Consider the following 21,471-nt stretch of genomic DNA (forward strand, 5'->3'; position numbering starts at 1 on the left):
AACACGTCAGATTTCAATGTAAAAATGTGATGTATCCATGTTGCGTTTCCTGTTTCGGGCATCAGGCCTACCCACGCAAGTGAGGTACCATTTTTATCGGGAGACTTAGGGGAAGACAGAATAGAAGATCAAGTGTTATTGCCCCTTGTCTTTCTCTATATTTTTTCTTTCCAAATGTAAAACAGTGTGTAAAAAAGACGGCTATTTGAGTAATGCCTTTAATTCACATGCTAGTATGGCCCCCCGGAACTCAGAGATGTGCAAATAACCACTGCTTATCAACACCTTATCTTCTGCCCATTTTAGAAATACAACGGTTTCTTTGATACCTATTTTTCACTCTTTATATTTCATCAAATGAATGGCTGTGTACCCGCTATACAATGAAAACCCATTGCAAGGTGCAGCTCCTTTATTGGCTCTGGGTACCTAGGGTTCTTGATGAACCAACTAGTCCTGTATATCCCTCCAATCAGAAGAGTCCAGCAGATGTAGCGGTATATTACTTTTGAAAATCTGACATCGCAGGAAAAAGTTACAGTGTGAAACACAAAGAAATATTGCTTTTTTTCTCCTCAATTTCAATATTTTTTTATTTCAGCTGTTATGTTCTGTAGGAAAACCTTGTAGGATCTACACAAATGACCTCTTACTGAATTCAGAAATGTTATCTACTTTTTAGAAATGTTTAGCTGTCTGGGATACAGCATTGGTTTCTGTCGCTAACTGGAAGGAGGCTGAAAGCACAAAACATAGTAAAAATGAGTACGTCCCATTAAAATGCCAAATGTGTGTTGAAAAATGAGATTTTCTGATTCAAGTCTGTCTGTCCCTGAAAGCTGGGAAGATGTTGATTTTAGCACCACAAACTTTTTGTTGATGCCATTTTCAGGGGAAAAAAAACAAGCCTTCTGTAGCCCTTTTTTCTCCTTTTTAAAAAAAAACAAAATATTTGCTGTATTTTGACTAACATCTTTGTCTCCTCCAAGGGAACCCACAAACTATGGTTACCTCTAGAATCCCTAGGATGTTGGAAAAAAATGAAACAAATTTGGCATTGGTAGCTTATGTGGGCAAAAAGTTATGAGGGCCTAAGCACTAAATGCCCCAAATAGCAAATAAAAGGCTGAGGGGGAAAAGGCCTGGCAGTGAAGGGGTTAAATAGTCAGCCATTATATATTTTGAAGCTTTAATAGAATAAATGCAAAAATATAATTTCAATTTTTCATGTGAGTTGATTAGTTACAACATTGTGCTATACATTTTTATTTTCAGCATTTCTCCCTCAGGACAATGCAAGTTGAAATAAACCATATGGATCTTGTTGTGCAAAAGATGTGTTTCTTTTCTTAAGTTATTTCAGCATGAAATATACCATCCTCCTAATTATACTCTCATGACCATAAACATAAAAATGGTCTTTTTCCCTGATAAGTGAATTGAAATGGTAGAATATTGTGCCATGACTCGCATCTTGAATCATCATTGATATATGAGAGTTATAGCGAAAATGAGATTCAGTATGTATATTTTTAATTGCTATTAGGTCTAACGTGTATATATATTTTGTTTTATTTCTGAAATTTGATTATTCAGAACATTTTGTAAGGACTGTGAATTTGCAACATAGTTTCTGAAACAAATGATTTCTTCAATTACTTACCAACCTCATTCCACCAATAAAAGTATTCTTTTATTTAAAGTATCAGCCATAACATTTATTTATACTAAATTATATTCTTATTTTAGAGATTGTGAAATTTCTCCAGCTTTTCAGGAATGTAATTCAGTAGTTAGAACATTGCCTCACAAATGGAAATTGGTTCCATTTATACTACAAAATATGTAGCTAAAATGAAAACCTAGCAACCTAATTTAAGTAGCATCTTCTTTCTCTTACAAAAATGACTGCATTGTTAACAATTTCATTTTCTTACCTTAGCCTTATTCCCACATTAACCCATTTTCTTATCTAGCATCCACCCTTCTTACTGGAACCACTGAATTCTGTACAGGCCCTACTAGTAATGCATGTATATGTTTATATTACCTAATGCATAATAAGAACTGGAGAAGCAATTGCCTTTCATATTAGTAACCATGCAAGTGAGACACCTAAAGAATCTGTTATTTTACATGTTGAAGTTAATTGATTAGTTATAGCTTTGTGCCATAACTCTTTTTGAAGCATTGGCTCTAAAAAAAAATTGACAATTAATCAAGCATAGACCTGACTTTGCCAAAGGTTGCAATCATTAATTTATATAATTAAACTATGCACATTATTTACTTTCTATTTGTATAATCATTACCCCAAAAACAAACATAGCCTCAGTTGAAGGAAATAAAAATATTGGCTAGAATATTCTGACGTCACATTTTGCTATTGGCACAGGAGGGTTTTATCTAAAATTAAATATTTCCACCTGATTTTACACAGTCTCATTTTCTTTATTTAAAGGACTGGACTTTAAAAGTTATTTGTACTTTTCCATATTCTTATTGCAATCAATAACTGCTTCTGCCAAATAAATCACTTACAAGACCCACACAATCCCATTGGTTAATTGTTTAGTTTTTAAAGGCAAAAATAAAGGCATACAAATAATATACATACAGCAGTCATGAATGTCATATAGCAAGTTCTAAATAAGGAATGATTTGAAATCTCATTTCAAATAATTTCAAATGGATTTGTTATTGGAGAAGTGAAAACCCTAATTAGAATATTGGTAAATATGTTTCATTTTACAGACATGAAAATTCTTCCTTAACATATTTTTATTAATGTTATATTATCAATAAGTACTTTTTTTTTATTTACATGGCAGTACCTGAAGTATACTGGTTTATTAATACAATGGCGCGTCCTCCTTCAGAACAGGTTTGTTGTTCGTTTATTTAAGGAATCTATGGAAATTAATTCCAAGAGAGACAAGCAAGTTGGTCATCTTTAGTAAAATTCTTTCCCGTAGGTATACTGGCTCCAACTGCGTATCATCTTCGCTCCCACCCACAAAGGATTGGATTTTGTTAATTAATATTGTTCTATGCTCCTGTGCTTTGCCGTATGTATTCATAGGCTTTTTGGGGGTTATGGAATATCAGGCCAGAACTAAAATCATAAAATCTTGTGGTTCGTTTTATGTTAATTTGATGTCGAGCCTGGTGAGATTGCAAAAATCCAAGTATAATGACGCAGAGCACCATGTGATATAGGTAAGGTGATATTGCTGGAAAAATCTGAATGCAGTCTGGCACCAGGAAAGATGTTCACACAAGACATCTATGGCTGCAGTCACTCCTTTTTAAAAAAGAACATTATAAATGTTTAGGAACATGTTCTTTGATTGTTGTAGTGAATTTACCAGTTACAATATTGTGTCAAACGTGCATTTTCAAAGTTGTCTCCAAAAGACACTACAACTGATTAAGGAGTTTAGCAACTCAGTTTTGCAAATAATCCATTCATAATTATATTCTCATCCTCCAAATTTGAAATGTCTTTTGCTTGGAAGAAGAGATTTACCATAATGAAGACAGCTTTGTGATTTTGCAAAGGTATTTTTTTCATTCATTTAACTTAATATACAATGTTAAATTGGATTTTCTTAATTTAGTCATATTTTCATTTCAATCCTGACTTACCAACTAAACCTCTTCCTTGAAACACAGAAATCTATAGTGGCCACATTAGTACTGTATTAATGTCTTTCACAGATTTATGATGGTTGTGAGAGGTGGACAATAAACAACACACTGTACATTAGGCAGTCTTTATATAAATAATATCCTTTAGTTCACCATATTTTGAAGCTGTGCCTTGATAAAAGCAAAAATGTAATTTCCATTGTTGAAGTTACTTAATTGATTAGAATATAATGCCACAAATCTTTATATGTAACATTTCTGGCTCAGGACAATCAAACCTAAAACATAGGATAGCAACCCACTAGTGTAATAGATAGTGTTATTTTTCTTCATTTATTTACTTTTGAAATAGGTTATTCTTTTAGTTGCATTCTCATTAGCACAAATATTAAATTGGTATTTTTGACAGATGAGAACATTGTAATGGTAGATCAATGTGACATGACGGACAACTTCCTTCATTGCTGGCATATAAGATTTCTAGATAAAAGTATTTTTAGCAAGTATATTTTGCCAGATTTCCACATTTTGAATTGCTGTCAGTTCCAATGTATACATGTTCTTTTTTTTAAATAGGTATTTGCACCATTGTTAAACAAATGGTTTACCTCTTGAACATCTTAGTAGATACGTTTCAGCATAGATTTCATATTATTTAAATAATGAAACCATCAAAAGGTTTTTACTAAGCTGCATTTTTATAGGAGTAATGTAAATATTGTCCTAGTTTTTGGAAAAGGGAAAATCAGTTAGAACCTTTGCTCCATTTATGCCGCAGGAAACTAACTAAACTGAAATTTAGGAACCATATATAAAATAATGTATTATTTCCTCTACATAATTGATTGGATTGTCATGTTCCTATTTTAGCTTCATTCTTTCTTTACACCACTTCTTTTATCTAGGAACTACAGTTCCTACTGGAACCACTGAAGTCTACACAGGCCCAACTAGTACTGCAAGTATGTGTTTCTATTACTTATGGCATACCTAAGTTGGAAAAAAAAATGCAATATGTTGTAAGTCACAAAACATTTGTGGCTGTTATTTAAGTTGCTGAAAATTATTGGTTAGTTAGAACTTTGTGCCATGACTAAATTTGAAACATTGACTTCAATAACATTTTGACATTTAGTGGAGCATAGGCCTGAATTTGTCAAAGATTGCATTTCTTTTTTTACACAATTAAGCTACGACAATTCTTCACTTCTTAATGGCCTAATCATTACCCAGGTACGAATTGGCCGTTCTGTAAAAAGAAATGGCTGATTTTTGTGATATAACATTTAGTTTTTGGCACAGTAGGGTGTAATCTAATGTTAAATATAGCCCAGTGACTTTGCCTCAATATCCTTTCCCTTAATTAAAGGATTGAATTGTGATAATGTTTTGTATGCTATATTCTCATTAAAAACAATAGGTACACCTCCGAAACAAACCTTCTACTATGCTGACTAAAACATAAACAGTCAAAATAATACTGGACATATTTGTTTTATTTGGTTATTGCATAAATAAAAATAAAAAAGTGTTATACATTGAGTAGCCATGAACATTGTACAGCAAGATTTAAGTGGTGAGTGATTTGGAATCTGATTGGCACTAATGCTAACTGAATATCTTATTTGAGAAATTGTAAATTTTATGTATTGTTTATATAGAACAAATCAACCTTAAAGATTTAAGTAATGTGATTTTTCCAATGATTTCTTTCCTTCATTTAAATGGCTGCACTTGAAATATCTTGGTAAGCTCCTTTACTGACAGAGTAGATCATACACCCTTGAGAATTGTTTGAGTAACAGTTTATAGAAAGAGTCTGTAGGAATCAATATATCAATTAAACTAGCAAGTTGCTTAACTTTAGTAAAAATAATTCCTATCGCTATAATGTTTCCTATAGATTGCCTACAACCTTCCCTCCTTTCCCACTTAAGTATGGCATCATGATCAATATTTTTCTTTTACGGTCCTGTGTCTTTGCATCTCTATTCTGAGCCTTTGAGGGTATGGAATATGAGGCTGAAACTAATTTAAATGACTCCTATGGTTCCTTAAATGTGCATCTCAGGTCTCTTTCTGTCAGAAGATTACTAATTGAATCAAACTTCCACAGGATCAGATGCCTTTTGCACAACTCCCTCCAACAGATGCGTGCTCAGACCTTAACTGATTATCTGAACCCTGCATCCTCTAGATGGAACGGGGAATGGGAATAGCAAAAGACAGACCGCCTCCAGATCCAGTTCCTGTCTGTGTTTTCCACTTGAAGATAGGATATTCTGCGTGTGCTTCTGTAACTAGCACCTTTCTTCTTTTGTAGATTTCTTTAAGGGAAAGACCTGCAGTCAGGTGATATGAGCATAAATGAGTACATTCCTACTGCGCATTCAACTGTTCAGTCATTCTCATTCAACCAATTCAATCGCTCTCCTCACCTGGCTCTTTTAAGAGACCATCCTCTCTCTCTAAAAGAACAATGTTATCTTAGAATCTTCTATTCTCCAGAAGTCAGAGGTAAAATTCAAGGTTCTCTGAAGAACAGTCCAAAAGTTCACAAATGTACAATTTACTATTTTCTTTAACAGAAATGGAAACCTCCTTCTCAAAGTTCGGATTTCTCAATCACAGTCTCTAAGGCATCAGTATGAAATCTGAGGTTTGTCTCCAAGAAAGATGAGCCTGCAAGGCGAAGAGTTTTAATGTATATATCTATATATATCTATATATATTTTTATATATAGATATATATATATATATGTAACTTTACATATGAATATCAACATATATATATGTATAAATATATATATATATATATATATATATATATATATATATATATATATATATATATATATATATATATTGGCAAGACTGGAAATTACACGGAAGGATTCCTTACTGCATTTGCTTAAAGTTCTAATTCTCCTCAGAAAGCCGAAAGCCAGTTGCTGGAAGAAGGAAAACATTCAGCTTCCCAAAAAGGGAAAAATCTCTGGTGTGCACACTGTACCAAGAAAAAGGATTAACTACTTAATACTGGAAGAATTCTCAATGAAGGAACACTGATTATTCTACTCAAGATGATAGTTGAAGTGCACTGATCCCAAAGAGAAACAGCTGGAGGGAAGCTACAGCACAAGACTACAGTAGAAACAGTAGAGCGCTGACCTCACAAAGATCTTCGGCCAGCATCTTGAGTGACAATTGAACCTGAGAAGGCTAGTTCTGTGAACAACCTCTACAAAAGCCGGCAGGAGTGAGAACACTGCTTCAACCAATGTGGGTACAGAGAAAAAGGGAATCGCTTTTGCTGAGGGAAGAACTTAACAACGCTGGCAATAGTTTTCCTGACAGTACCCCTCTCCAAAGACTTCCCTCCCACAGGTTTGTTGGGGAAAGTGTTGTGAAATTGCTTTATCAACCTTGGAGCATGCACATTTTGGGAAGGTTCCCAGGACCTTTCTTCCAGACCAAACCCTTTCCAATCAATGAGGTAATATGACGTTACTTTCTTAAATTTAGAAAATAAAATTCTATTCACTTCATGGTCTAACTGTGAACCTACTTGGATAGGATCTGGAGGGGTGGTTGTCCTAACATTAGGAGGGTTTCTTTTAAGTAGTGAGACTTGGAATACTGGATGAACCTCAATGTGAGGGGGCAAGGCGAGTTTGACTGTTACTGGATTTACAATTTTCTTTTTATAAAGGGTCCTGCATATCTAGGCTGGAATTTTGTGTTTCCTCTTAAATGTGTTTTTTGACTGGATAGCCAGACCTTCTCACCCTTGCAATAATCAGGATTGCCTCTCTTCTTTTTATCAGCATGCTTCTTTTCAATCAATCAAAAAATGTATAGAGCGCGCTACTCACCCGTAAGGGTCTCAAGGCGCTAGGGGTAGGAAAAGGAAGTGGGGGGGCTGCCGGTTACTGTTCAAAAAGCCATGTCTTGAGGTGTTTTCTGAAAGACAGGAGGTCCTGAGTCTTGCGGAGGTTGGTGGGGAGGGAGTTCCAGGTTTTGGGGGTGAGGTAGGAGAAGGATCTGCCTCCGGTGGTGGCGCGTTGGATGCGGGGGACTGTGGTGAGTGAGAGGTCGGCGGAGCAGAGGTGGCGAGTGGGAGTGTGGAAGCTCACTCTTTCTTTGAGGTAGCCTGGTCCAGTGTTGTGTGCGTGGATGAGGACTTTGAAGATGATCCTTTTGTCAATAGGAAGCCAGTGAAGGGATCTGAGGTGGGAGGAGATGTGTTCATGGCGTGGGAGGATGAGGTGGGCAGCTGCGTTCTTGATCCTCTGGAGTTTTCGCTTAAGCTTGACTGTGGTGCCAGCATACAGGGCGTTTCCGTAGTCTAGCCTGCTGCTGATGAGTGCATGGGTGACGGTCTTTATGGTCTCTATTGGTATCCATTTGAAGGTTTTTTGCAGCATGCGGAAGGTGTTGAAACAGGAGGAGGTGATAGCGTTGATTTTCTGGGTCATGGAGAGAGAAGAATCTAAGATGATGCCAAGGTTGCATGCATGGGTGGCGGGTGTTGGGGGTGATCCTAGGGTGGTGGGCCAGCAGGAGTCATCCCATATTGTTTTGTTGGGGCCAAAGGTGATGATTTCAGTTTTGATGAAGTGTAGTTTGAGGTGGCTTGCTGTCATCCATTTGGTGGTGTCAAGGAGTCCAGCGTGGAGGCATGGTTTTGGCGGTGCTAGGCTTTCTGGTGAGGGAGATGACGAGCTGGGTGTCGTCTGCGTAGGATATGATGGTTATTCATTGTGGCCTGAGGATGTTGGTGAGCGGAGCCATGTAAATGTTGAAAAGGGTGGGGCTGTGGGAGGACCCTTGGGGAACTCCGCAGATGATCTTGGTGGCTGAGGAGTGGAAAGGAGGGAGGTGGACTTTCTGGGTCCTTTCGGCAAGGAAGGAAGCGAGCCAGTCCAGGGCCTTGTGTCGAATTCCTGCATAACAGAGGCGTGTGAAGAGTATTTGGTGGGAGACAGTGTCGAAGGCTGTGGAGAGGTCCAGGAGGATGAGTGCGACAGTCTCGCCCTTGGCGACTTTGGTTCTGATGTCGTCAGTACAGGGGATGAGGGCGGTCTCAGTGCTGTGGTTCTTGCGGAATCCAAACTGGGAGGCGTTGAGGTGTTGTTTTCCTCTAGGGAGTGAGCCAGGCAGGTGTTCACTAACTTCTCAGCAACCTTGGCGGGGAAGGGGAGAAGAAAAATTAGGCGGCAGTTCATGAGGTCATCAGGATCTGCTTTGGGCTTTTTCAGGAGTGCGTTTACTTCTGCGTTATTCCAGGAGCCTGGGAGGTTTCTGACCTTTGCCTTGGTCAAGTGTTCTCTAGTGGATCAGTAGATCTTTTGAATTTTCTTACTGAATTCATTCACAGCTGGGACCAAGCCTCCTGACCTCCCTAAGATAATGTTTGGGTGCCTACCAGAGTTCAAATAGAAAGGAGAATAACCACTGGAGGCATGAATAGCATTGTCGTACAAAAATTCCGCTGTCCAAATGAAATCTGGCCAATCACTATCTTGGTTCAGAAGATATAAGCCTAGGCACTGCCCTATCCCCTGGTTAACTATGTCTGTCCATCCATTTCCGGATGATAACTAATAGAATAACATGAGCCTATCCCAAGCTGTTTCACAAAGGCTCTCCAGATTTGGGAAACAAATTGGGAATCTCGATCTGAGATTACAACCACCAGGATACCATGAGCTCTCACTATGGGGGTGATTCCGAGCTTGGCGGGCGGCGGGAGCCGGCCGCCAAGCGGGAACCGCCAGAATACCGCTGCGCGGTCAAAAGACCGCCGCGGTTATTCTGAGTTTCCCGCTGGGCTGGCGGGCGACCGCCAGAAGGCCGTCCGCCAGCCCAGCGGGAAACCCCCTTCCATGAGGATGCCGGCTCCGAATGGAGCCGGTGGAGTGGAAGGGGTGCGACGGGTGCAGTTGCACCCGTCGCGATTTTCAGTGTCTGCTTGGCAGACACTGAAAATCTTGGTGGGGCCCTGTTAGGGGGCCCCTGCAGTGCCCATGCCAGTGGCATGGGCACTGCAGGGGCCCCCAGGGGCCCTGCGACACCCGTTACCGCCAGCCAGGTTCTGGCGGTCAAAACCCCCAGAGCCAGGCTGGCGGTAAGGGGGTCGGAATCCCCATGGCGGCGCTGCCTGCAGCGCCGCCATGGAGGATTCCCTTGGGCAGTGGGAAACCGGCGGGACACCGCCGGTTTCCCGTATCTGACTGCGGGTGTACCGCCGCGGTCAGAATGCCCATGGGAGCACAGCCAGCCTGTTGGCGGTGCTCCCGCGGTCGTTGGCCCTGGCGGTCCATGACCGCCAGGGTCAGAATGACCCCCTATGTGTTGTGAAAATAACTGTGCTAAATGAGGTTCTAGAAACTTTCTTCAGAGGGATAAAATGACTCATTTTAGAAAAGGTGGCAACAAAGACTAGGATTGTGTCAAAGCATTGACTTGAAGATAAGTCTACCATTAAGTCCATAGTTATAGTGCCAGGGATAGGGTGCACCGGGGAGAGGCTTTTGGGATGTAATTGTGTCGTCTTTCCTCTAATGCATTTATCACAGGTTTGTACATATTGTTTTATTTGAGGGATCATAGCAGGCCACCAGAAATACTTCTTAATTAATTCAGAAGTCTTTGTAATTCCTTTATGGCCAGCTAAAGGATTATCATGACATAACTGTAGCGCTAAATCTTCCAACTCACGAGTCAGCAAATATAAGGCATTTTCAGCAAAAGGGAGATTTTCCAGAACTTTCTTCCTCTTTTTTGTTGGCCCAATCTGAAATTTCTCGGTCAGATATGGATTCTCAAACCTTCCTTTTTATTTCAGAAAATCGTAAGGCACAAACAAACTTGTCTACTGGAATAATTGGAATTTTCTCGGTTTCTCTGGCGCCAGGTTTATTACCCATAACCAGGTTGATCAGTAAAGATAAAATTAAAATCTGCAAAGTACAAGGATCTTCTCAATTGCCTTGGAGTTAGAGTCTTAGCAGTCTTTAGAAACTGAAGATTCTTATGATCAGTGAACACAGTGACTACATGACGAGCCCCTGATAGGTAATGCCTCCACTCCTGAAAGGTATCCTTCACGGAAAATAGCTCTTTGTCAGCAATTGGATCATTTCTGTCAGTAGGAGTTAATTTCCCAGACCGAAATTCCACTGGGTGAAGTTAACCAGTTTCCTTGTGCCTCCGAGACAAAACACCACCAATCGCTTGGTCGGAGGCATCGGCTTTCACACAGAATGGTTCCTCAGGATTAGGATGGAGAAGGATCGGGGCTGTCGTAAAGGCTTTTTTGAGGAACTCAAACAATTCTTCAGCATCAGTTGACCAATGGAAGGGTAATCCTTTTCTCAAAACTTTTGCATTGGGAACCACCTTTTTAGAAAATTCTTTTATAAATCAGCAGTAAAAATTGGCAAAGCCAATAAAACTTTGCACTTCCTTCACCGTTTTAGGAGAAGGACAATCCAGGATTGTTTGAATTTTAGCAGGATCCATGGAAACTCTGTTTTCTGATAAGACAAATCCCAAGAATTCTACTTCCTTTGCATGAAAGGCACACTTTTCCAACTTCACATATAGGTTATTTTCCAGCAATTTCTTTAGAACTGCTCTCACATGATCCACATGGTCTTGCAAATTCTGGGAGAAGATTAAAATATTGTCAATGTAGACCACTACAAATTGATCAAAAAAACTATCTCATAACATCGTTTGCAAAGTGTTGGAAAGCAGCTGGTTTGTTACATAACCCATAAGGCATCACTTGGTATTCGTATAGACCAAAATGGATGCAGAAGGTCATTTTCTATTCGTCTCCCTTAGCAACTCTAATTAAATGGTACGCTCTATGAAGATCTAGTTTGGTGTAGATTTATGTGTCTTTTACCTGATCCAGCAGTACTGAAATCAAGGGCAGGAGATATTGATTCTTTACGGTAACCTGATTTAAAGCTCTATAATCCATACAATTTCTGAACTCCTCATTCTTCTAGACAAAAAAAAGAGGGGAAGAGATTAGGGATTGAGAGTGATGAGTAAAACCATTTGCTAAATATTTTTCCAAATATTCTTTAAGGAACTTGTTCTCCTGTTCAGTAAGGGCATAGTTTCTACTGCAAGGTAGATTCGCTCCTGGCTCAAGCTCGATCCTGTAATCACAAGGTCTGTGGGGAGATAGCTTCTCTGCCTCTGCTTTGTCAAACACTGCCGACAATTCTTTATATTCTAGGGGAATGACAACCCTTTCCAGATCACAACCACATTAGATTTAGTAGCTAAAACTTGAGCGGGAGATGGTGCATTACTTATCACTTGAGGACCATAACAATGCTTTTGACAGTAGCTTGAATTTGATTGGACAGTCCTCTTTTCCCAATTAATTTCAGGGTTGTGTTTTGTAAGCCACGGTAGGCCCAAGATCAGCTGAAATTGAGCAGCCTCCATGAGACTGAAAGATATATTTTCTTGGTGTCCTAGATGGTCTTTCAGAACTATAGGTCCCGTTTCATCTGTGATTGGGCCTGAAGACAAGTTTGTTCCATCCACTGCACGAACGGGCTCTGCTTTCTTTTTTTGACAAAATGTAGTCCCATTTTTGTGGCATACTGGACATCGCAAAAATGTCCCGTAGCTCCGAAGTCAATCATCACAGAAACCTCCTGCAGCTTCTTTTCTCTGAAAATGAGGTCAAAGGAGACTGTTAGATGAGGGGAAGCAGACTGCAAGGTGTTTGCACTAATTGGGATTTGGGGTCCGGTTGGTGTTGTAAGTCAACCAAGGATACTCTCTTGGTAGAATGAGTTTTCTCTTTCCTGAATTATCTTGTATAGGCTTCTCATATAGACAAACCACAATAGAGACATAAATTCTTAGATCTTCGCTTGTCCGTTTCCTTTTCAGGCAGGGGACCTCTAACACTGCCAATTTGCATTGGCTCTTCCAAAGAGTGTGTCTTGGAGGTCTTGGTACCTTCTACCTTACTCCTGTCGAAGCATGGTGGGATAGGATAAAATTCTCTCTTGCGTTCAGCTTTTCTTTCAAACAGAAACTGATCAATCTGTAAAAAAAGATCAATTAATTTTGACACATCAGTAGGTTGATCCGGGATTTGAGCTAGTGCATCTTTTAGTTCTTCTTATAAACCTCTGTAAAAAAAAGGCAGCCCTTTTGCTGTCAGGCCAACCAGTCTCCACAATTAATTTGTTTAATTGGGCCAGATAAGATCTCAAATCCCTATTACCTTGTTTTAAGTCTAGCAATTCATTATCTGTGGCTTGGGAAATTGTTCTAGCACCAAGAAGTATGTTCAAATAACAAATATGTGAATACATCCATCACTATTTCAAAGAATATCACCAACCGTTAGCAACATGTTCTTCGATGGTTGAAGTAAATTTTCACATTATAATTCATTGTAATTCCTCAATTTTCACAGTTTTGACCAGAAGACACTTCAACCATTATGGAGTATAGCAACATAGTTTTGGTGAATAACGTGCGTTTATATGAACAATTTATGAAACAAATGTATTCTTATGTCTGTTCTCATTTCCCCAAATGTGAATTGGAGACAGGATTAGCCTCTCTGAACACAGTGAAAGACTGGTCATAGACATTACAAAATTTAATATAGGTTTATGATTTTACCAAAGTCTTCTTTCATTTTCTTAAGGTATTGTACAATGTGACACATGATGTTCCTATTTCAGTAAGGTTTTAATTTCAATCCATCTGCTCTAATGATTTACCCACCTATCGGTCCACACATTTACATGCAACAATAAATATTACCATAAATATGTTTAACACATTTATGGTGCCTGTGTGAGGGGGCAAAGAAGCATCATACTCTTAATTAGCCAGCCATTATGTATGTACTATCCTAAAATTTACTTTATTGTGAAGTATCGCCAGAACAAATGCAAAAACGTAATGCCTGTTTTGCATGTGATTTGAATAGTTACAAGGTTGCGCTATAAAACTGAATTTCCAGCATTTCTGTGTTAGGACAATGCATCCTGGAATAAAGCACAACAACCTTGTTGCGCAAAACATTGTGTTCCTTTCTTAAATTATTTTATTATGAAAGATTTTAACCTCTTAATTATATTTTAATGACCATAAACATAAAATTTTATTTTTGCCAGGTAAGCAAATTGGAACAGTAGAATATTGTGCACTGACTCTCAGCTTGATTTATCAATGATATACGTGAGTTATAGCTAAAATGAAATTCAGCAAGCATATCTACCACAAAGTGCACATTTTGAATTGCTATCAGTTCCAATGTGCACATGTACTTTGTTTCAAATCTGAATTTGCACCCTTGTTTAAAACAATATTGACCTCTTAAACAGCTTGGCAACTACATTTAGCTAAAGAGTTTAATTTATTTAAATGATGAAACCATCAAAAATGTATATTAAGTTGAATTGATATAAAAACAATGGTACAATTATCCTAGTTTTGGGAGAAGGGAAAATCAGTTTAGAACATTTGTTTGACTTCTACCACAGGAAACTAACTAAACTGCAGTTTAGGAACCATGTATAAAATAATGTATTCTTTCTTCTGCATAATTTAGTGGGTTTTCTTGTTTTTAGCTAGCCTCATTCTATCTTTAAACCATTTTTTTCTCTAGCAATTAAAGTTCCTACTGGAACCACCAAAGTCTATACAGGCCCAACTAGTACTGTAAGCATGTGTTTCTATTACTAATGGCATATCCTAAATTGGAGAAGCAAATTTAATGTGTTTCAATATCCATGTCCAGAAAACAATCATCTGTTATTTTAGTTGTTAAAGATTATTGATTAGTTAGAGTTTTGTGCTATAATTAAATTTGAAACATTGACTCTAAATAACATTTTGACAATTAAGCAGAAACTTGACTTAGCGGAAGGTTGCAATTGTTTATTTATATGATTAAGCTGTGCACATTCCTTACTTCTTATTTGCATAATCATTACCCCAAAAGCAGACCTAGCCTTGGTTGAAGGAAAGATAAATGATCAGCTGCAATAATTTGACATCACATTGAACTTTTGACACAGGAAGTGTTTAACCAAAATTGAATATAAGTGCCTGATTTTCCTTAGTCTCCTTACTATTATTTAAAGGACTGAACTTCAAAAGTGTTTTATTCTTTTCCATATTCCTATTACAATCAATAACTATATCTACCAAATAAATCACTGGCAAGACCCACCGGATCCTACGCAGTTCAACTAATATTGGTTAATTTGTTTAATGTTTTATGGTATAAATAAAGGCAAACAAATAAAATGCATAATTCAGCCAGAAATGCCATATAACAAGTTCTCAATAATGAATGATTTGAAATCTTATTAGAACTAATTTGAAATGGATTTATTATTGAAGACATGAAAAACCTAATTAGAACATTGTAAGTTTGTTTCATTTATTTTAAGTACAGGGAAATTCTCACTTAACATATTTTCATTAATGTTATTTTGCCAATACGTTATTTTCTTTATTCAAGTGGCTGTATGTGAAGTATTCTGGTATATTGGTTTATTAATAGAGTGTCTCCTTCTCCTTGAGAACATATTTGAAAGCAGTTGAAAATGTAGAAATCAATTCCAATTAGACTAGCATGTTGCTTAACTTTAGTAACATTCTTTCCCATAGCTATACCAACTCCAACACATTGCTTATCATCTTGGCATCTACGCACTTGAGGATGGCATTTTGCTAATTAATTTTCTTTTACGCTCCTGTGCATTGCCATCTGTATTCTTAGCCTTTTTGGGGTTATGGAATATCAGGCCAGAACTAAGATCATAAAATCCTGTGCTTCCTTCTATTTGTTCATCTGACTTTCATTCTGGTGGGAATGCACATTTTCAAGTACAATGACACACAGCACTATGTAGAATAGGTAAGCTGGAAAAAATCTGAATGCAGTCTGGCACCAGGAAAGATGTTCACACAAGAAATATCTGGCTATAGTCCTCTCTTTAAAAAAATAACATTACAAATGGTTTGGGACATGTTCTTCAATTGTTATACTAAATTTACCAGTTATGATGTTGTGACATTGGCATGAATTTTCACAGTTATCTCCATAAGACACTACAACTGATTAAGGAGTACAGCAACCTAGTTTGCAAATAACATAGCATGTTATACACATGATTTATTTATTAAAATAAGTCATTCATAATTATATTCTCATTCCCCAAAAGTGAAATGTGTATTGCTTGGAAGAAGAGATTAGGCACAATGAAGACAGTGAAAACACTGTCCATAGACTTCACAAAATGAAATATAGCTTTTTGATTTTGCCAATGTATTCTTTTACTCACTTAAGGTATTACACAATGTTAAGTTGGACCACCACATTACAACCCTGGTGGGGGTCCACCAGGGGAAATCCATCCACACCAGGAGCGTGGTTTCCGACGGGGTGACAGTGGTCAAAGTTGTACTCACCCAAGGCGGCACTGAACTCAGCGCTGCCAGGCTGATTGCAACACAGATTTCCACCAGCCTTTCCATGGTGGGGATCCTGCTATTGAAGAGCTGGTGGAAAGCTAGTGCCAGGGACCATAGGGGGACCCCTGCCCAGCACAATTGGAGTGCTCACTGCTTTGCAGACAGAGCACACAGTGCACATTCCGATGGTGCTGGGGGCCTCCCTGTGCGACAGCACTGGCCTCTGCTTCATGTGGAGCCAAAACCAATGCTGTCACACAGTTTCCACTGGGCTAACCCGTCAGCCCACTGGAAATCATGTAATGGGTCTGGTGGGGAGACCACCAGCTCTGCGGCGGTCTCCTCACTACGAGTTTGGCAGCCCATTTGTCCGACCCTCTGACTCGTAATGAGGCCCTTAGTTTTTGGTACAGAAAGGTGTAAACATTAAATGTAGCCCACTGGTTTCCCATAGTATCTTTTACCATAATTGAAGGATTGAACTTTTGAAAATGTTGTTTCTTTGCTGTATTCTCATTAAAATAAAAAAAAGTAAAGATATATAAAAAAACTCCTACTGTACTCACTAAATCCGATATAGTCCAACTAATGGTTGGTATATTATTCCATTTGGTTATGGCATAAATAGAAGTAAACAACTATTGTACCTTAAGTTTAAGTAGCCATGAATGTTATATAGCACGTTCTATATGATGAATGATTTGGAACCTGATTAGCACTAATGTTAAATGGATATCTTATTGGAGAAAGGAAATGCCTTATTAGAGCATTGTAAATTAGTTTCAATGTTTATATTGGAAAATTCCACCATGAAAGTTTTTAGTAATGTGACTTTGCCAATGATTTCTGTCTTTCATTTAAATGGCTGTGTAGGTTTTTCGATTCATTTGTGGGGGGGGGGTTAGTTCTCACCATGCAATACTCTCACAATACCCCAAAGATGTCCTTAGATTCACACTGTAGGAAAGTAGAGTACTGTGTGGTGTGGGGGTTAGTACTCACCATGTAATACTCTCACAATATCCCAGAGCTGGTCCTTGGATTCACACCAGTAAATCTTTAGCTCAGTCCTGGTAGTGTGACAAAGAGCGACCAGGCTTTATTTACAGGAACATGTGTTAAGCATTTCACAGAACAAACATGGACGTAAGTAATTGACATGACCTGAAAGAAACCTGACACCAATTTATAAAAATAGAACTTATTTTTATATAAATTTAGACATCAAAATGAACAGTATAGGTTTGGGAGAACCTTAGATGTTGATGTGTTTTTTAAAAGCAATAGAAAATCACTTGAGAAATTGGATTTAAACATTACATTGAAGTCAATGGGAAAATGTCACAGGTTTCCAATATTATGAGCTGTATGAAACCCTTGTGGGTTAAGCTAGTGGAGTCTCTGGGACCAGATCATGACAGTCACAGCAGTTCTACCTGCCCCTTGGCATCTGGGTGCAGAGTTTTCCTGGCTGTCTGTGGTGCTGAACTAGACTCGTATTGAAGTTACTCGCAGGGATGACACTGGTAACTACCAAGCACTTGGAGGTCGAGCTGCAGGGAAACCCTGCAGGGGTAAGGTTGTATGGACCCTGGGACCGGGCCACAAGAGTCTGCCACTCCTACCAAGTCTGTGGGGGCTGGATGCAGTTATCCTGGCTGTAAGTGGTGCTGAACAAAGATCACACTTTAGCGGATTTTTCCACTGGCATGATGATGCTGACACCGAGATGCAAAATCTCAGCTGGGGCTGGGTTGCACATGTCACATTCAGGTTGCATGCTGTGCCCTCCATCTGCAGCTTCGACTTAAGGTTTTAGTTACAGGGCTGGCAACTAAGAACCCTTGGCAATGGTAAATGTGCAGGAATCCTTTTGGAAGTTACTGGGTCTGAGAATGTGAGGTAGTGGCCTAAAACCTGGAGGCAGGCTGGACTATGATTTCCAGAAGACACTGGAGAACCAGGTTCATGATGATCCCACAGCGGGCTCAATATTCGGTCTAACTTCGGATCCTGCAGACGTTTTGAGCTGAAGTTTGCAGGGGACTGGTGCCACCAGTCCTGGGGAGACTGAAGGTGCTTCTGGCTTCCGAACATGTCCCTCTGGTTGGGAGTGAAGAGTTTCAGCCAAGGATGAAAGCCAATCACACAGTTCCCAGTCTGTTGCCTCAGAGACAGAATATCCCTCTTCTGCTTTGTTGCAGTGGTCAAAGTCTGGTTGTTGGCGACACAGGGCCCCTCTTGGTCCTTCTTTGAAGTCAGTTGTTCAGATCTGAGGTTCTGTCATCAAGGGCATCCCTTAAATCCTGGATTTAGGGGCAGTAGGAGTGTGGACACTAGTGGCCAGTGGGAACTTAGCTCCTGCAGCTAATCCGCCCCTGAGATGACCACATCCAGTGGAGTGAGTCACCTTTTATCTACCCAGAACCCTCTGTTCTGCTACTTTTAAGATGGTAGAAACCAAAATTTAGTGCACAGACTGGGCTGCTCACCCTAGAGGTGGTCAGCCTTTTTGTGGTGTGACAGCCCTGCAAAGCTAATTTCCTACCTGACCATGAGCCAACGTGCCTGGGCCAAGGGAAGGGTTGTGTCCTCCCCTGGGGGAGAGCACAGATGCATATCTAAGTAGAGAAGCCTTTGAAGCTCACCGCTCTGAGGTGCCAATTCACTAGCCCAGCTGGGGGGTGGGAGGTATGACCTCCTTCCTACCTCATCCTTTGCTTCTGACACATGGACCTTTGTTCATACTATCTGGCAGGAATCCTGTCTTGGTGGCAGCAGGTGCGGTAAAGAGCTGGTTTCCTAGACAGAGCACAAATAAGATGGGGAAAACAAGTGGAGAGATGTATTAGCACAAGGGAAACTAGGCATAGTACTATTCCAGTCTACATCCCGGGGAAAGGCTACTAGTAATTGTAATGTGTTGAAACAAAGCCTAATAAAATAGAATCCACAGATTGAGTTACAAATTGATGTTAGATAAAATTCACAACTGGACAATATATGTTTTCAGACTATAATTAGTCCTTCTGCCCAATTTGTCAATACTTACCTGATATGTGTTATATTAGTTGCTGATTATAATTGATTAGCTAGAGCATTGTGCCATTTGAAACATTATCTCTAAAAACATTTTGATACTGAACAAAACATAGACCTAACTTCCCAAAATGTCATTCATTTATTTAAATTATTGATCTATGCACATTCTTACTTCTTATTGTAAAATAATTATTCCAAAAGCAAACCTAGCCTCACTTTAAAGGAAAGGATATTATTGGCTAGAATATTTTGACATCACAATTAACTTTTGAAACAGGAGGGTTTATCTCTAAAAATATATGTAACCACCTGATTTTGCCTTAGTTTCCTTTCATACTGCCGATTCTGTGGCCACAGCTATGGATTTATTTGTAACCCTGTGAAGGCATGCCTGACTACCATCTACAGGGTTTTCCATAGAGGTTCAGAACACTCCAATGGACATGCCGGTTGATGGCAAATGCGTACATAGAGATGCTCATCCTAACCAGACATGGCTTCAAAGGCATATTTGAGGTTCCACTGGGAGTCAGTTATACAATTTCATTATTTTTTTATCTGCCTCTTGAGACGAGGGATCCTGATGAGCTTATGTGATCTTGTTTGACAGAAGTCTTCTGGACTTAGGCTGTCCAACAGGTAGAGCCAACAAGGGATGGTGACAGGCATTCACCTGCACTGTCTCTAGTAGCTGGAGTTGTTGGTTAAATATTTACCATGTGGTTCAGAGTTACTAACATTTTGCATTGTGGTTGAGCCACATCTTTGGTGCAGTCACTACACAAAATGCAACTTGAGATTTACAGAGCCACACAAGGGCCAATTGTGTCACCTTGCATGATTTTTGTAAAAGAAAGTAAAGCAGCAAATTGCTTAGTACTGAGTTGCATTACACTTTGTTAGGTAGGAGTTACATGGGTGGAGCTTTTTTTTTCCTGCCATCCACCCATTTATTTTGATGCAAATCCAGGTTTACTAAAGACAGTAAAAGTAGGTTTGGGCCAAAATGGTGTGCCTTCCCAATAGAGACATAACAAGAATAAATATCTTAATTTCTATGCATTACTTCTTCTGTCCATGTGTGCTGCTGCATTCTGCAGCACACATGGAAAGAGGAATAGGCCAGGGGCCTGATTTCTATACTGGATACATCCAGATTCTGTTAATGTCATCTTGAAGCAGACCATTCTGCTAGCCCTGATTGTGATGGTGACTCCCTCGTGGGTTGTGGTGCTCATCTGAATAATTTGGTAATAAATTATCTATGGTCCCAGCAAGAGTGTCTCTTGAGTATCAAACTCTTCAAAGTGATTCACATGACTCTAGAGATTTTTCTTCTGCAGCAGGAAAACAGATTGATGTGATCTGGACAACCCAGAAGCAATGTGCTGTCTCACCCATCATAAAGCACTAGAGTTGGAGCTTTGGTGTGGAGGCCATGCTCTGTTGGTCATGTGCCACAGACAGAGGAATTAGTTAGTCAGCAGCAAATATAGCAATGGTTCAAAATATTCAGCCATATCACCAAGAGAGACTGCTGTATAAAACATGAAAGTGAGCACAATTCTGGTGTAGTAAACCATCTCTTCCAGATGAGGGGTTTACAGACAAAGAACCAGAGGTGTCACAGCTACTATTCCATAGACTATTCATTGTCTGGATTAAAACGACTCTGAAGTGGCCATTCCATCTCCATGTTGCCTTGCTTTCTATACCTCCCATACGATGGATATCCTGTGGGGTGTGGGGGAATCTGATGTACTGGTGCATCCTGCTCAGCATAGCATTGATAAATGCATTGAAAAATCTAGAGAGGGTACTCTGTGATACCACTCCAGCTGCTGCTATGACCCCTTGATAGCTCCCTGAGGTGAGTAGGTGGAGGGAGCATAATACCTGCACATGGGTGGGTGTGCTGTGAGTCCTTTGTGTTCTGCGCTGCTCGATGGGTTGTAGCTCAGCTATCAGATCAAGTATCATGGCTGAGTTCAACCTATACCTCTCAAATATTTCCTCCTCTGGCTGGTTAAAAAGTGTAATGCGCAATCTGAAAATGCACTCCTGTCTCCTCCTACCTCTCCTCAAACCTGCCAAGATCCTCATCCTCCTCGCCATGAAGTAGAGTGCAGCCAATGTGGAAAAGGCTCTGAGGCATTCTGGGCCTCTTTATATAGGTTGCACCTGGTTACCACCTGGTTTCACTTAGTGGTATTTTGCATGTGCAAAATGCCATTCTGCGAAAAATCGCAATTTGTGAGTTTTTGATGCATCTATTTGCGAAATGGATTT

At 39.4% G+C, this 21,471-nt stretch overlaps 1 protein-coding gene across 50 annotated transcripts in view; it reads left to right on the plus strand.

Moving 5' to 3' along the window:
• The window catches only part of LOC138288307 (mucin-19), a 1,675,551-nt gene that overhangs the window by 1,572,656 nt on the left and 81,424 nt on the right, over positions 1-21,471 (plus strand). For 48 of the 50 annotated variants that reach the window (XM_069229764.1, XM_069229784.1, XM_069229763.1 and 45 more), the window contains one exon: positions 4,557-4,613. The exons of the other annotated variants lie outside the window; for them this stretch is intronic. In XM_069229764.1, coding sequence (XP_069085865.1) covers positions 4,557-4,613 — 57 coding nt within the window. The remainder of the gene's footprint in view (positions 1-4,556; positions 4,614-21,471) is intronic. 50 annotated transcript variants of the gene reach the window in all.

The sequence above is a fragment of the Pleurodeles waltl genome, chromosome 4_1 (genome assembly GCF_031143425.1).
Source record: "Pleurodeles waltl isolate 20211129_DDA chromosome 4_1, aPleWal1.hap1.20221129, whole genome shotgun sequence".
Classification (NCBI taxonomy): Eukaryota; Metazoa; Chordata; class Amphibia; order Caudata; family Salamandridae; genus Pleurodeles; species Pleurodeles waltl.